Raw genomic sequence first — 16,567 nt, 5'->3', positions numbered from 1 at the left:
CATGCGCATGCATAAACAGTGAATGTTGGTGATGCACCAAGGTTGTGAAGGACTATTGATCAGCAGCAGGAAGCTTGCCTAGTTTTTTTTTCCTTCCCATCCCTTGAAGCCAATTGTAGCACTTTTATTGCTGCCCTGGCTAAGTTTAACTCACATGCGCACGAGGACACAAGGGATTAAAGGTCTCTTGGAGCATGTTCAAAATGGGTGTGATCCTTGACTTGCAGGGCTGTAATTGATTGGCAGTGCAGTCCTTCAACAGGTGTTGAAGGACCCATCAACCACAGGGAATAGGGCCTTCCTATCCACTCGATCTGGACCCCTCACAATTTTATGTGCTTCATTTGGGTCTCGTCTCAGCCTCCTCTGTTCCAAATAAATCAACCGTAGCCTTTCCAATCTTTTCTCCAGAATAAAACTCTCCAGTCCAGGCAACATCCTTGTAAATCTCGTCTGTATCCTGTCTAGTGCAATCACATCTTTCCTATCTTGTGACCAGAACTGCACACAGTACTCCAGCTGTGGCCTAACCAGTGATTTATACAGTTCCAGCATAACCTCCCAGCTCTTAGATTCTGTGCCTCAGGAAAGAAAGGCAAATATCCCAAACTGCTTCTTGATCACTTAATATACTTGTCCAGCCACCTTCAGGAATATGTGGACATGCACATGTTCCTCTACACTTAGCAGTCGCCTATTTATTGTGTATACCTTTTCCTTGTTAGCCTTTCCCAAATGCATAACCTCACATTTCTCCCAATTGAACTCCAGTTGCCACTGTTCGGCCCATCTGACTAATCCATTGATATCTTCCTGCAGTCTACAGCTTTCTTCTTTATCAACCACACGACCAATTTTTGTATCATTGCAAACTTCTTAATCATACCCCCTATATTCAAGTCAAATCATTATTATATACCACAAAAAGCAAGGAACCCAGTACTGTTCCCTGCGGAACCCCACTGGAAACAGTCTTCCAGTCAAACAAATGACCATCGACCATGACTCTCCTGTTTGTGCCTTTGAGCCAATTTTGGATCCAACTTGCCACTTTGCCTTGGATCCCAAGGGCTTTTACTTTTCCTGACCAATCTGCCATGTGGGGCCTTATCAAAAGCCTTGTTAAAATCCATAAAAACTATATCAAATGCACTATCCTCATCAGCCCTCATGTTACCTCCTCAAAAAATTCAATCATGTTCGTGAGACATGATCTCTCAATAAATCCGTGCTGTCTTTAATCCATGTCTTTCTAAATGGAGGTTTAATTTCTGGTCGAGGGATAATAATTAATGGTAGGGGATTTGACAATTGTTACGACCGAAGTGGGAGGAGTGCACTGTTTATTCAGTCCCACTTCTCCACAGGTCACAGCATAACAATAAACATTCCCATGTACCAAAACAGCCAGTTAGATACTCTATTGTAACCAACCAGATTTCTTCAATCAACAACAAAATTAATTATTTATTATAAAACCAAGTCTTAACCAATAACCAAGTAAATCTGTAGAAGAATTGCGATATTTAAAAAAAATTTTTATTTAGAGATACAGCACTGAAACAGGCCCTTCGGCCCACCGAGTCTGTGCCAGCCATCAACCACCCATTTATACTAATCCTACACTAATCCCATATTCCTACCACATCCCCACCTTCCCTATATTCCCCTATCACCTACCTATACTAGGGGCAATTTTATAATGGCCAGTTTACCTATCAACCTGCAAGTCTTTGGCTGTGGGAGGAAACCAGAGCACCCGGCGAAAACCTACACAGACACAGGGAGAACTTGCAAACTCCACACTGGCAGTACCCAGAATTGAACTCGGGTCGCTGGAGCTGTGAGGCTGCGGTGCTAACCACTGCGCCACTGTGCCGCCCTTAAGCTCCTTATTTCCCTCGCCCTCATGGACATGCACATACATCCAAAAAAAAGCCGGTTAACTGGGGGGGTGGGGAAAGGATTTTGGTTTACAGCTGCTTCATAGGAATGAAAGGAATAATAAAATAACTTTGTCATGATCTGGAAGGAAGTTCTTCGGTTTGGTGAGGTGTCCCAAAGTCCAATAGTTGGATGTCACTCGAAGTCTTTCCAGGTGATATTGATGAGCAGTCTGTGATGGGTAGGCATTCAAGGAAATTCAACTGCAGCCGGTTTCACACATGTTTTCCATCGGTGGTGTAGCAACAGACTAGTTCTCTGTTACATATTCGATGCAAAAGTCCTTTTTAAAGAGCCAAGATTTCTGCAAGCATTCAGGGTTTTATAAAAATGCAGGAGGCAACAGGACCACTCTTGATGCAGGGATTCTTTACAGAGAGGTAATATTATTTCTGTGTCTTCTTCCAATCTCCAGGCAGGTCAGAAATTACAAATGCCTGCTTTTTGTCCAAACTTTTTAAACTGAAACTTCTCTCTCTTGTCACTCAGAGTAGGTCTGAGGTCAAACCCCTTACTGGTTTCCTTGAAATTACCTGCTTTCCTGTGCTTGTTTACAATTTCAGCTCCTGTTGAACTTCCTTTCTAAATATCCATAGAGTTCAGGTGTTTCAATATCCACTGAAATCCTTTTTCAGTTTTTTTTTAAATACACAGAATCGTATGTTTTTAATACAAAAACAAAATCTGTGTAACACAATGGCATGTCTTTGAGTGCCACAGGGAGCTGGTTAGAATCTTGTTTTTTGGAGATGATCATTGCCCAGGACTATGACTTGCGAGGTGTGAATGTTGCTTGCCACTTAGGCCAGGCCCAAGCAGGTTTTGCTGCATATAGGCATGGATAAAGCATGTAGGCTTAATTTTCTGAGGAATTGTAATTAATTTTGAACTCATCAGTGAACATTTCCCTGAGGAATTTCTGCACTGATGTCCTGGGAGTAAGATGGTTGGTCTCCGACATCAACAACTACCATCTTACTTTGTGCTTTATATGATTCCAGCCACTGGAAAGCTTGCCACCGATCCCCATTGACTTCAACAAAGCTCCTTGATGCCACGCTCGGTCAAATGGTGTCTTGACGTCAACGGCAGTCACTGTTGCCTTACCTCTGGAATTCAGCTTTTATAGCCATGTTGTAACCAAGGCTGTAATGAGAGCTGCAGCTGAGTGTTATCTTTGAGCAGGATATTTGTGAGTAAGAGCTGCTTGATGGAAGGAATCGTTAACACCTTCTGTTTTAGAAATAGTTTTTCAATGATTCAGCCAGGAACACAATTTAGACTTAGTAAAGACTTCCTCAGAAGTTAAGTTGATTAACTGAGATGCCTTGAGCATCTTGCTCGAAGTTTATTTGTTAGGTCTCAAGAAGGGCAGCAATTGGTGGTCCTTGTGAATGGCCAATAGGGACAAAGTGTCGGTCGCATAATCTCATTGAAGCCAGGAACTATCATTTATTCATACAACTATGAAATTAAATGTCCACAGGAACTTCTAATTGCTATAGTACCAATATTGCTAACTGTCAGTAAAAAGTCACTGTTATTTACTATGCGTTACGAAAGTGCTTCCATTGTTTGGTTAAAATTTTTTGAGGGCTCGTGTATTTTAGAATTATGGACATTGTTTTATCTGGGAAAACTGAAAAGAATTCCATGCATGTTTTTTTCATTGGGGTCATTGAAGGGATGCTGAGAGGTCTTTTTTGAGAACAACATTTACTGGAAGTCACCTGCCTTAAGATAAATACACAACAGGGGCTTTTAGACTTGGAGGAGATGTTTACACAAAAGTGACAGGTCAAGATTTATAGGGGTCAGGAGGCTTGACTTTTGAGATATTATTTTTGGTTTCGCTTTGGATAGTCAGCTGCAGTTTGGACAGTGTTTTGAAAGGAATTCAACAAAAATCAGCCTGCCAAGGACAAAACCCCAGCTCACCCTTTTTCTATCTCTTAGAAAAGCCTGCCAACTTTTCCATCGCTTTGAGAGAGTATAAGAAATAGAGAAATTGATGCTGCGTTCCTCCTAAAAGGCCTTCCAGAAACGCCTGTTGCCGCATATTTCCTGGAAAGCCTGCCAAACTGATCCTTAACGTCTCCAGAGAAGAAATTCTGGAAAGATCCCAGAGACAGCCATCTACGCATATTTCGGACACCAAACCAAAAAGGGAGAACTGACATCATTCCATCGCTTGTCTTTTTTCGTCCAGAATTAGCAAGTATTTGGTCGAAGTTTTTTTTTTACCTTTTTTTTGTAACAGAGTTTGAAAGAGAAAATCTCTATTTTTCGGTTAACCTGTGTGTGTGTTGGGGGGCTAAGGTGAAAAGGGAACTTACATATTTCAATCTGTGTTAATGCTTTGCTTCGTTACTGGTTATGTCTTGTTTAATAATAAACTGATTTTGTTGCTTGTTGAAGAAACCTGGTTGGTGTATTTTCTGTGATGAAGAGTAGAGTCTATGACCCTATCAGTAACTGGGTAAGTGTATATCTTGGGATCTGTGGAGAAGTGGAACTAGAAAAACAGTACACTCCTCCTGCCTCGGTTGTAACAATACCTTCTGGTGTTGTGGATGAGGATATTCATGGCAGGTTATGTTTGCAGGATGTGTTTGTGAATCCTTTTCAAAAATTGAATCGCTTCCTGGAAATTTACAAGGTACAACATTTAAAGCAAGACTGTATATCTGATTGAACCAGCCAACTTTTAAAAATTTTGTTGGGATTTGGGAGCAGTTGCAAGGTTGCAGTTATTATTGTCTTAAGAAAGTGGAGTTTGATCTTCTGTTTTGTTTGATAGCACTCCAGTAGTATGCTTTGGGTCAATTTGCAATGTTAAAGGCATTACATAAATGCAAATTGTTGCTTGAACTGGTGAAGACTTTGCTGATACTGCCACAGTGGTGTCAGATGAAGAATTAGTGGATTTTAACCCAGTGACCAGGAATGAACAGTGAAATATGGCCAAGTCGGAATGTTGTATGACTTACAGATGTTTCCATGAGTTCGCTGCTTTTGTGCTGCTTGGTGCTAGAAGTTGTGGCACTTGAAAGTAAGCTTGACATGCTGCAGCGCATACTATGGAGTGGCACTTTTCCATTGAGTTGTTGAACAAACAAATGATTTCATTATACTGTATTATTTAATAACCGTGGGATAAGGCGGCAAACCCCAGATTGTGTACGTGCTTCCGCCAAGCTGGTTTTTAGTCATCTCATAACAGCCTTGTAATAATTCAACCACCCAGTTAGATAATTTTGCAAACCACAGACTTCTTCCTTTAAAGCAATTAAGAACTCCATGTTGTATGATTCGTTTCATATCTACACAAGTCACGAATGCAGTTTAAAAAGAGATCGAAGGGGTGGTTTTGGAAAAAGGTAATTGCTGGAAAACAAAACTAAATAAAGAACTAAAAGTATGCTTCAGGTTGATCAGTGTCTTGAAGAGAAAAAAAAATGGCACCACAGGATTGCCCTACTGCACTTCCACTATTTTATGTTTATTCCTACAGACAGTGCCACATGCAGAACGGAAAGTCAGACAAAAAGAAAAGCTGGGGGGACAAAATATCAGTGACATACTATACTTTTTCTCAAATGTCTTAGAGAAAGCAATGCCTGAAAGGGTTTACTGTGTCCGTTAAAGGTAGTTTCGTGACCATTCTGATGGAAAAATGCCTTTCTACGTACATAATTATTTGTTATTGTATGACTATCCACTGAAGAATGTTCTGTGATGAGTTAATTTAGCTGGGTGGCAGGCATTTGTGTGTAAAAAAAAAGTATCAGTTGCGACATATCCATCTTCCCACGTGATAACTTCTATTGATCTAATGGGATAAGATTCGACCAGCCGAAACATTGTGAATTTTTTGGAATTTTACACCCACTAGTCTGTTGTCAAAGTTGGACACGTGAATGGTGCAAGTGAATGTTTTTACCGAATAACTTGAAACCCAACTAGATTATTGATAGAACATATGAAGATGAGCTCTGGAGCAGTTCTGCTGCCGTCCAGTAGTTTTGATGAAGACAGGCTTGGGCTAACCTCCTTCTGTGAGAATGCTTCTGAGCCCTTGCCCTTCCCTTCTGAGTTCTATATTAAAGGTACAGTATGAATAAGTTACTGTTAAAAAGATTGCAGTTTTTCTTAATGCAGAGTGCATTTTAATAATTGGACATAAAATCAAATTGATATTTGGCAGAATTGTTTTCACTTAAATTGCTAAATTAACAGAAATGCGCAATAAAATATAGAGAAATGTCAGATATATTGGAGAGATGTATAACTTTGTAACTATTCTGATATTTAACTACAGATTTTTTTTTTTTTGCAAAGCTGCAAGTGCTATATTGGGTATGTTAATCTTTATATGATTGGTTTTACTTTATTTATGTCTGGTGAGAGATTGCCTTTACAGAAATGCTGCTGTGATTGGAAGAGCATCAGGAGACTGTGGAATAATGAGCTAGGATGAGTTGAATGGCCTTTATCATCAGTATTTATCCTGTGATGAGGTGAACAGGAATGAACTGAGCTATCATATTTTCAGTAGCAGTGTAAACTCCTGTATATAGATTTCCTTTTCTGAATTTTAAGCCGAATTCGCCAAAATTTCAAAATGCAGAATGTTGTGACTTCTGCTTGATAGAAATGCTTCAATCATCTGTCATTAAGCTATTTTAACTTTACTGTTGTACCATTTGTTTCACCAATGATTAGAAGTTACAGGATTGTGTGTTTCAATGTTGACTCAGTCTGCCTTTGACTGTTTTTTAAAGTAGGAGCAGTCTTTTGAGTTGAATGCTATCTCTTCAACTACAGCAATGAATTCCAATTCAGTTTCCTTGATCTTTCCTTGTTTCCTTTCATATTCTTGGCAGTCAGAGAAAAAAAGATGGATAGACAGTTACGTGTCTCTGTGTCTTCCAGTAATTCACTCAGAGATCCCCTCACAGGCGCCAAGAGGAGGCTACTTGTGTTTCTGGCCACAAGTGGTGCATACTTCCGATGATGTATCCTGGAAAACTTAGAGGGATTTCATACCCTAAAATACACATTCAGTCTCACCCAGTATATATCAACAGTGCTCTATTAGTGAGCACCAATCAAAAAAATGAATAGATTACAGGTGTGACGGTTTCAGAGACACATTTAATCCTATTAGGTTAATTTGTTGTTATTTCACACTAAAGTTAAGTTGAAGTTTTTTAAAAACATTTTGTGTTTTAAGTGGAGTGAATTTTGTTGTGGTCAAGTTTGCTTTTAGTTGTTGAAGACTCCCCTGCGCAACCCATATGTGATAACCTGCCAGCTGTTCTTTCTCCAGTCTTCCTAAGAATGTGTGTTTTGATTCTGCAGTACATAAATGTTGAATATCAGATTGGAAGTGTGCATGGACCTCTTCATACCAGAGAGCCCTCAGCGAGGCACATTTTTCTGCTTGGATTTTAGGGGCAGTTTGTGTTTATATCTTTTGCCTAGAAATGTTATTTTTGGTTTAGTACCGACATTAGACAGAAACCTTTCTTGAAAATCATGGGCGCTTTTGTATGAAGTATGTAAATCTGATAGTTTTAATATCAAGTTAGTTACTGAGGAGGTGGTGGCATAATAGTAATGTCACTGTACTAGTAATCCAGATGCCTAGGCTAAGGGTCTCGGGACATGGCTTCGGGACACAGCAGATGGTGAAATTTGAATTCAATTAATAATTTCAGAATTAAAAGCTAGTCTAATGGGGGTTATGAAACCATTGCCGATTGTTGTAAAAACCCATCTGGTTCACCCATGTCCTTTAGGGAAGGAAATATGCTGTCCTTACTTGGTCTGGCCTCTGTGATTCCAGACCCACAAAAATGTGGTTGACTCTTAACTGCCCAGCAATCCACTCAATTGTATTGAAACTCTATAAAGTGTAAGAAAATAATTTTTATTTTATTAATTCATTGGATGTGGGCATCACTGGCCAGGACAGCATTTATTGCCCATCCCTAATGGTGCTTGAGAAGGTGGTGGTGAGCTGCTTTCTTGAACTGTTGTAGTCCTTGGAGCACCAACTGTGCTGTTAGGAAGCGAGTTCCAGGATTTTGGCCCAGCCATAGTGAAGGAAATCAGGATGGTATGTGGCTTGGAAGAGAACTTGCAGGTGGTGGTGTTCCTATGCATCTGCTGCCCTTGTCTTTCTAGGTGGTAGAGATCGCGTGTTTGGAAGGTGCTGTCTAAGGAGCCTTAATGCACTACTGTAGTACATCATGTAGATGTTACGCTGTTGCCACTATGCATTGGTGGCGGAGGGAGTTTGTGTTTGTGAATGGGGTGCCAATCAAGTGGGCTGCTTTGTCCTGGATGGTGTCGAGCTAGTTGAGTGTTGTTGGAGCTGCACCCGTCCAGGCAAGTGGAGAGTATTCCATCACACTCCTGACTTGTGCCTTGTAGATGGTGGATAGGCTTTGGGGAGTCAGGAGGTGAGTTACTCGCCGCAGGATTCCTAGCCTCTGACCTGCTCTTGTAGCCATGGTATTTATACGCCTACATCCTGGTAACCCCCAGGATGTTGTTAGTGAGGGATACAGCGATTGTAGTGCTATTGAATCTCAAGGGGAGATGGCGAGATTCTCTCTTGTTTGAGCTAGTCATTGCCTGGGACTTGAGTGGCGCGAATGTTACTTGTCATTTATCAGCCCAAGCCTGGATGTTGTCTAGGTCTTGCTGCATTTCTACACTGAGTATGCTTCAGTACCTGAGGAGTTGCAAATGGTGCTGAACATTGCGCAATTATCAGCGAACATCCCCACCTTGTGAATGAAGGAAGGTCATGAAACCATGTGAACCACCTGACATCGACCTAGGCACTGGAAACGACAGCGGCAAACCCAGCACTGTCGACCCCGCAATGTCCTCCTTACTAACATCTGGGGGCTTATTCCAAAATTGGGAGAGCTGTCCCACAGACTAGGCAAGCAACAGCGTGACAGCCTTACTCAGGAAATCATACCTTAAAGAAAATGTCCCTGACACCTGGGTATGTCCTGTCCCACCGACAGGACAGACTCACCAGCGGTGGTGGCACAGTGTTATAGTCGGGAGGGAGTTGCCCTGGGAGTCCTCAACATTGACTCTCAAGATCGCATGAAGTCTCATGGCATCAGGTCACACATGGGCAAGGAAACCTCCTGCTGATTACCACCTACCGCTCCCCCTCGGCTGATAAATCAGCGCTTTTCCATGTTGAAGACCAATCGGAAGAAGCACTAAGGATAGCAAGGGCACAGAATGTACTCTGGATGGGTGACTTCAATGTCCATCACCAAGAGTGGCTCGGTAGCATAACAACTGACGGAGCTGGCCGAGTCCTAAAGGACATAGCTGCTAGACTGGGTCTGCAGCAGAGGGCGAGGGAACCAACAAGAGGGAAATACCTACTTGACCTCGTCCTCGCCTATCTACCTGTCACAGACGCATCTGTCCATGACTGTATTGGTAGGAGTGACCACCACACAATCCTTGTGGAGACAAAGTCGCATCTTCACATTGAGGATACCCACCATCGTGTTGTGTGGCACTACCAATGTGCTAAATGAGCTAGATTTCGACCAGATCTAACAACTCAAAACTGGGCATCCATGAGGTGCTGTGGGCCATCAGCAGAATTGTATTCAACAACAATCTGTAACCTCTCAGCTATCCACCACACTACCATTACCATCAAGCCAGGGTACCAACCCTGGTTCAATGAAGAGTGCAGGAGGGCATGCCAGGAGCAGCACCAAGCATACCTAAGTGTGAGGTGTCAGCCTGGTGAAGCTACAACATAGGATTTCTTGCATGCCAAACAGCGGAAGCAGCACACCATAGACAGGGTTAAGCGATCCCATAACCAACGGATCAGATTTAGGCTCTGCAGTCCTGCCACATCCAGTCGTGAATGGTGGTGGACAATTGAACAACTAACAGGAGGAGGATGCTCCACAAATATCCCCATTCTCAATGATGGGGGAACCCAGCACATCAGTGCAAAAGACAAGGTTGAAGAACTTGCATCCATCTTCAGCCAGAAGTGCCGATTGGATGATCCATCTCTGCCTCCTCCTGAGGTCCCCAGCATCACAGATGTCAGTCTTCAACCAATTCAATTCACTCCACGTGATATCAAGAAATGGCTGAAGACACTGGATACTGCTAAGGCTATGGGCCCTGACAACATTCCAGCAATAGTACTGAAGATTTGTACTCCAGAACTAGCCATGCTCCAAGCCAAGCTGTTCGAATGCAGCTAAAACACTGGCCTCTGCCCAGCAATGTGGAAAATTGTCTAAGTATGTCCTGTACAGAAAAAGCAGGACAAATCCAATCTGGCCAAATACTGCCCTGTCAATCTACTCTCCATCATCACAGTGATGGAAGGGGTCGTCGACATGCTATCAAGCGGCACTTGCTGAGCAATAACCTGCTCAGTGAAGTTCAGTTTGGATTCCACCAAGGCCACTCAGCTCCTGACAGCAATACAACCTTGGTCCAAACATGGACACGAGCTGAACACCAGAGGTGAGAGTGACTGCCATTGACATCAAGCCATCATTTGACTGAGTATGGCATCAAGGAGCCCAAGCAATACTGGAGTCAATGGGAATTAGGGGGGAAATCTCTCCGCTGGTTGTAGTCATACCTAGGAAGATGGTTGTGTTTGTTGGAGGTCAGTCATCTCAGACCCAGGACATCACTGCAGGAGCTCCTCAGTGCAATGTCCTCGGCCCAACCATCTTCAGATGCTTTATCTATGACCTTTCCTCTATCAAAGTCAGAAGAGGGGATGTTTGCTGATCATTGCACAATGTTCAGCACCATTCGCGACTCCTCAGATAATGAAGCAACCCATACCCAGATGCAGCAAGACCTGAACAACATCCAGACTTGGGCTGCAAGTGGCAAGTAACATTGGTGCACACAAGTGCCAGGCAATGAGCATCTCATACAAGAGAGAATCTACCCATCTCCCGTGATGTTCAATGGCATTACCATCGCTGAATCCCCCACTATGAACATCCTGGGGTTACCTTTGACCAGAAGCTACAAGAGCAGATCAGAGGCTGGGAATTCTGCGGTGAGTAACTCACCTCCTGTCTGCCCAATGCCTGTCCACCATCTACAAGGCACAAGTCAGGAGTGTGATAGAATACTCACCACTTGACTGGATGGGTGTAGCTTGATGCAATGCAGGACAAAGCAGCCTGCTTGATTGACACCCCAGCCACCACCTTCAGCATCCACTCCCTTCACCACTGATGCACGGTGGCAGCACTGTGTACCATCTACAAGCTGCATTGCAGCAACTCAGCCAGACTCCTTCGACAGCACCTTCCAAACCTGTGATCTCTACCACCTAGAAGGACGAGGGCAGCAGATGCATGGGAACACCACCACCTGCAAATTCCCATCCAAGCCACACACCATCCTGACATTGCCGTTCCTTCACTGTCATTGAGTCAAAATCCTGGAACTCCCTTCCAAGCAGCACTGTGGGTGTACCTACACCCCAAGGACTGCAGCGGTTCAAGAAAGCAGCTCGCCATCTCCTTCTCGGGCAATTAAGGATGGGTAATAAATGCTGGCCTAGCCAACGATGCCCACACACCATGAACGAATAAATTTAAAAAACACTTTTGACAGAGTTTGTAGGTTTTTTTTGCTTTTGAGTTTACAGATCTCCACCTCTGCTTCCACTCCCTCCTCCCCATACAATCCACTTGTGCTGCAGTAATCATTCGCAGAGCTGCTCAAAGGATAATCTAAAGCATTGTGAGTAGCTTGGGGCTCTTGGTGGCAGGTATTGCTCACTCAGGCAAAAAACCCTTGCTAAAAAGCTAAATAGTTTATCACCAATTTTACCAAAATTTGAGCTACTCTTTTAATGTCACAGCACTAATTGCATTGATTAACTGTGTTAGTTGCTATGCTTGTTTGTGTACTGCTCACGAGTACTCAAATCTCTCCTTACAGAAGTTTTGCACCGTCCATTTGGTTCTGACATAGATTCGCAGACACTCAACGAAGCAGTGAGGTGGAGCTCGAAGGAGAACCTCTTGGGAGCCACTGAAAGTGATCCTAATCTATTTGTTGCACTTTATGACTTTGTTGCGAGTGGTGACAACACACTAAGCATTACTAAAGGTAAGGAGTGACATCTCTGCATGAACTGTTGTATGAATAACCACATCTTGTTGAAGGAGTTAGATACTGACACAAGCCTGACACATGCACACTTAGAAAGGCATCAGTGAATGTTGGTTTGCGACTGGTCTAAATGATCAGTGGATGCAGTAACAATCTGTATTTATTTAACTGCCTTTAACGTAGTAAAAAATCCCATGTGCTTCACAGGAGCATTATTCGACAAAATTGAACACAGATCCACATTGAGATATTAGGATAGGTGACTAAAGGCTTGGTCAAAGAGATAGGTTTTAAGGAGTCGTTTAAAGGAAAAGCGAGGCAGAGGGATTTAGGGAGCAAGTTCCAGGACTTGGGCCCAAGGCGGCTGAAGGTACGGCCACCAATGGTGAGGTGATAAAAATGAGAGACATGCAGTAGGCCAGAATTGGAGGAGTGCAGAGATCATGTAGGGCTGGAGGAGGTTACAGAGATCAGGAGTGAGGCCATGAAGGGATTTAAATGCAAGAGTGATGATTTTACAGTTGAGGTGTTGGCAGATGCATTGGAGAATAACTAGGCTCCCTACATAAGTTAGTTCTGCAGTGCAGCCACTGGTCTGTTAAACCTCTTCCACTCATGGCTTAGTTGTTTGAAATGTTGATATACAAGTGCATCTTTGAACTAATTTTCTCTAACCGACTTTCAATAAGTATTTGAGAGGACTGACATGCTGCATTACAATGCTGTTTGGTGTAGAAATTTACAGTACTTCTGGATTTCCTTTAGGGAGAATTTACTGGTATTTTTCCTCATATTGGTGGCAGTGAAGTTCAAAGTGTGGTTTCCCTGCTCTTGATTGCAATCAAGTGTGAAACTTGAGACCATTGGACACGACATCAGAAGGCCAAAATTTCGCACGACTCTAGATCTGCCATTAGTCTCAATTTGTAGTAAGATTTTGTCGAAGGACAAGAGTATTAAACCAATCATGGAGAGTGACGTCGGGATGTAGATCAGTTCTATTGAATTCTGTTGAGCAGAATTAGATGATTGGAAGAATGAATTTCTCACCAAGTACAAATGCTAGGAGATCCATGAAATTGAATTGCTTGCTGAGCTGATGAAGTTTAATTATTTTGTTTTAAATGTATCCTTCAGTTTGGTCAAGGTACTGGATGTAGGTTTTAATATATGGTCTGTTAAGTTGCATGGTGAAAGGGATTGAATGGCTCAACAGTTTAGTATTAGCCTTAGATCTACGGAACCCAAGTTTAAATCTAGCTCAGTTAATGGGATGTAAAGCTCCACTGCTAGATGGAAAGGTCCTATGTCATTTGAGTTTATCCTCCTGGGCATGGGCCTAGAGCGCAAAACTGTTCTTATTACAACATAATGTTAACAATCTTACAAATGTCATGAGTTCCATTACCCTGATAATAACATTGAAAGCTCACACAAAATTAGTGGCATGACAAAGACCTGGATATTAAACAGAAGCAAAATACTGAAAATCTGAAATAAAAATAGAAAATGCTGGAAATGTTCAGATCAGGCAGCTTTTGTGGAGTGAGAGAAAACCAGTTAACATTTCAGGTCAATAACCTTTCATCAGAACTGAAAAAAGTTAAAGATTCAACATGTTTTAAGCAAGTACAGAGGCAGGGGAAGATCTGTCGTAGGGCAGAAACAGGAGAGATTAAATGATGAAAGGGATGATTGTGCAACAATGGGAAATGGTAATAGGACAAGTGAAGCAACAAAAGATGGGTGTACAGGAGAGTAAATAGGAATAACATTCTGAAGTAATGGGCACAGAGGTTATGATCTGAAATTTTTGATCTCAATGTTCAGTCCAGAACAGAGTATAGAAAGATGAGATGCTATTCCCCAAGCTTACGTTGAGCTTCAATGGAACAGCATAAGAGGCCATGGACAGAGAAATCAGAGTGAGAATGGGGTGGAGAATTAAAATGGCAGGCGACTGGAAGCTCGGGGCCACGCTTGTGGACTGAAGAGTTGTTCGCAAAGTGGTCATCCATCTACGTTTCGTCACCCCAGTGGAGGTGACCGCATGATGAGCACCAAATATAGTATATTAAACTGAACGAATTGCAAGTAAATTGCTGTTTCACCTAGACAGAGTGTATGGGGCTCTGGCTGGTGTGAAAGGGGGAACTACAGGGCTGGTGTTGCATCTCCTCTGCTTTCATGGAGAATGACGTGGGAGGAGTTGGAGTTATTGGAGTGATTGAACCGTGGACCAGGGTGTCGTGGAGGGAACGGTCCCATCGGAATGCTGACGGGAGGGGAAGATGTGTTTGGTATCATCACACTGGAAATGACAGAAATGGCAGAGGGTGGTGAAAGGTGAGGACAAGGAGAACTCTATCATCGTCCGTGGAGTAAGAGTAAGGGGTGAGAACAGAAGTGCAGGAAATGGAACAGACAAGGTCAAGGGCCCTGTCACCCATGACAGAGGGGAATCCTTGGCAGTGGGAAAAGAAGGAAAGGAGGCGATGGTGCAGTAGTATTGTCACTGAACCAGTAACCCTGAGACCCAGGGTATTGCTCTGGGGACATGGGTTCAAATCCCAAGACAGCAGAGGGTGGAATTTGAATTCAATTTATAAATCTGGAATTAAAAGCTGGTCCAATGCTGGCCATGAAACCATTGTCGATTGTTGTAAAAATCCATCTGGTTCACTAATGTCCTTTAGGGAAGGAAATATGCTGTCCTTACCTGGTCTGGCTTACATGTGACTCCAGACCCACAACAATGTGGTTGACTCTTAGATGCCCTCTGAAATGGCCTAGCAAGCCACTCAGTTGTATCTAACCGCTACGAAGTTAACAAAGCAGTTAAGAAACCAGCATCAACCTAGGCGTGGGAAATGACAACGGCAAAACCAGCCCTGTCGACCCTGCAAAGTCCTCCTTACTAACATCTGGGGGCTTGTGCCAAAGTTGGGAGAGCTGTCCCACAGACTAGTCAAGCAACAGCCTGACATAGACATACTCACGGAATCAGACATTGCAGACTATGTCCCTGACACCGCCATCACAATCCCCGGGAACGTCCTGTCCCACCGGCAAGACAGACCCAGCAGAGGCGACAGCACAGTGGTATACAGTTGGGAGGGAGTTGCTCTGGGAGTCCTCAACATCGACCCCAGTCCCCATGAAGTCTCATGGCATCAGGTCAAACATGGGCAAGGAAACCTCCTGCTAATTACCACCTATCGCCCTCCCTCAGCTGATGAATCAGTACCTCCATGTTGAAACACCACTTGGAGAAAGCATTGAGGGTGGCAAGAGAATGTACTCTGGTTGGGGGACTTCACTGTCCATCACCGAGAGTGGCTCAGTAGCATCACTACTGACCGAGCTGGCCGACTGGGTGAGGGAACCAACAAGAGGGAAAAACATACTTCACCTCGTCCTCACCAATCTGCCTGCTGCAGATGCATCTGTCCATGTCAGTATTGGTAGGAGTGACCACTGCACATTCCTTGTGGAGGCCACGTCCCACCTTAACATTGAGGATACCCTCCATCATGTTGTGTGGCACTACCATCTTGCTAAATAGGATAGATTTCGAACAGATTTAGCAATTCAAAACTGGGCATCCATGAGGCGCTGTGGGCTTTCAGCAGCAGCAGAGTTGTACTCAGCCACAATCTGTAACCTCATGGCATGGCATATCCCCCATTCTACCATTAACATCAAGCTGGGAGACCAACCCTGGTTCATTGAAGAGTGCAGGAGGGCATGCCAGAAGCAGCACCAGACTTTCCTCAAAATGAGGAGTCAACCTGGTGAAGCTACAATCCAGGACTACTTGTGTGCAAAACTCAGTAAGCAGCATGCCATAGACAGAGCTAAGCAATCCCATAAACAACGGATCAGATCTAAGCTCTGCAGTCCTACCATGTCCAGCCGTGAGTGGTGGTGGACAATTAAACAACTAACTGGAGGAGGTAGCTCCACAAATATCCCCATCCTCTATGATGGGGGAGCCCAGCACATCAGTGCAGAAGGTAAGGCTGAAGCAATTGCATCAATCTTCAGCCAGATGTGCCAAGTTGATGATCCATCTCTGCCTCCTCCTGAAGTCCCCAGCATCTCAGATGCCAGACTTCAGCCAATTCAATTCACTCTGCGTGATATCAAGAAATGACTGAAGGCACTAGATTCTGCAAAGGCTATGGGCCCTGACGATATTCCAGCAATAGTACTGCAGACCTGTGCTCTTGAACTTACTGCGCCCCTAGCCAAGCTGTTCCAGTACAGCTACAACACTGGCATCTGCCCGGCAATGTGGAAAATTGTCCAGGTATGTCCTGTACACACAAAGCAGGGCAAGTCCAACCCGGCCAATTACTGTCCTATCAGTCTACTCTCGATCATAAGTAAAGTGCTGGTAGGTGTCGTTGTCAGTGCTATCAAGCAGCACTTGCTTAGTGATAAC

At 43.5% G+C, this 16,567-nt stretch overlaps 1 protein-coding gene across 7 annotated transcripts in view; it reads left to right on the top strand.

The window, feature by feature from the left end:
* abl2 (c-abl oncogene 2, non-receptor tyrosine kinase) overlaps positions 1-16,567 on the top strand; it is a 125,763-nt gene that overhangs the window by 75,986 nt on the left and 33,210 nt on the right. For all 7 annotated transcript variants that reach the window (XM_068037446.1, XM_068037445.1, XM_068037441.1 and 4 more), the window contains exon 2: positions 11,947-12,117. In XM_068037446.1, the coding sequence (XP_067893547.1) occupies positions 11,947-12,117 (171 nt within the window). The remainder of the gene's footprint in view (positions 1-11,946; positions 12,118-16,567) is intronic.

The sequence above is a fragment of the Heterodontus francisci genome, chromosome 8, assembly GCF_036365525.1.
Source record: "Heterodontus francisci isolate sHetFra1 chromosome 8, sHetFra1.hap1, whole genome shotgun sequence".
In the NCBI taxonomy this organism is placed as follows: Eukaryota; Metazoa; Chordata; class Chondrichthyes; order Heterodontiformes; family Heterodontidae; genus Heterodontus; species Heterodontus francisci.
Note: the sequence above shows the minus strand (reverse complement) of the source record. Positions and strands in the feature narration are given on the sequence as shown.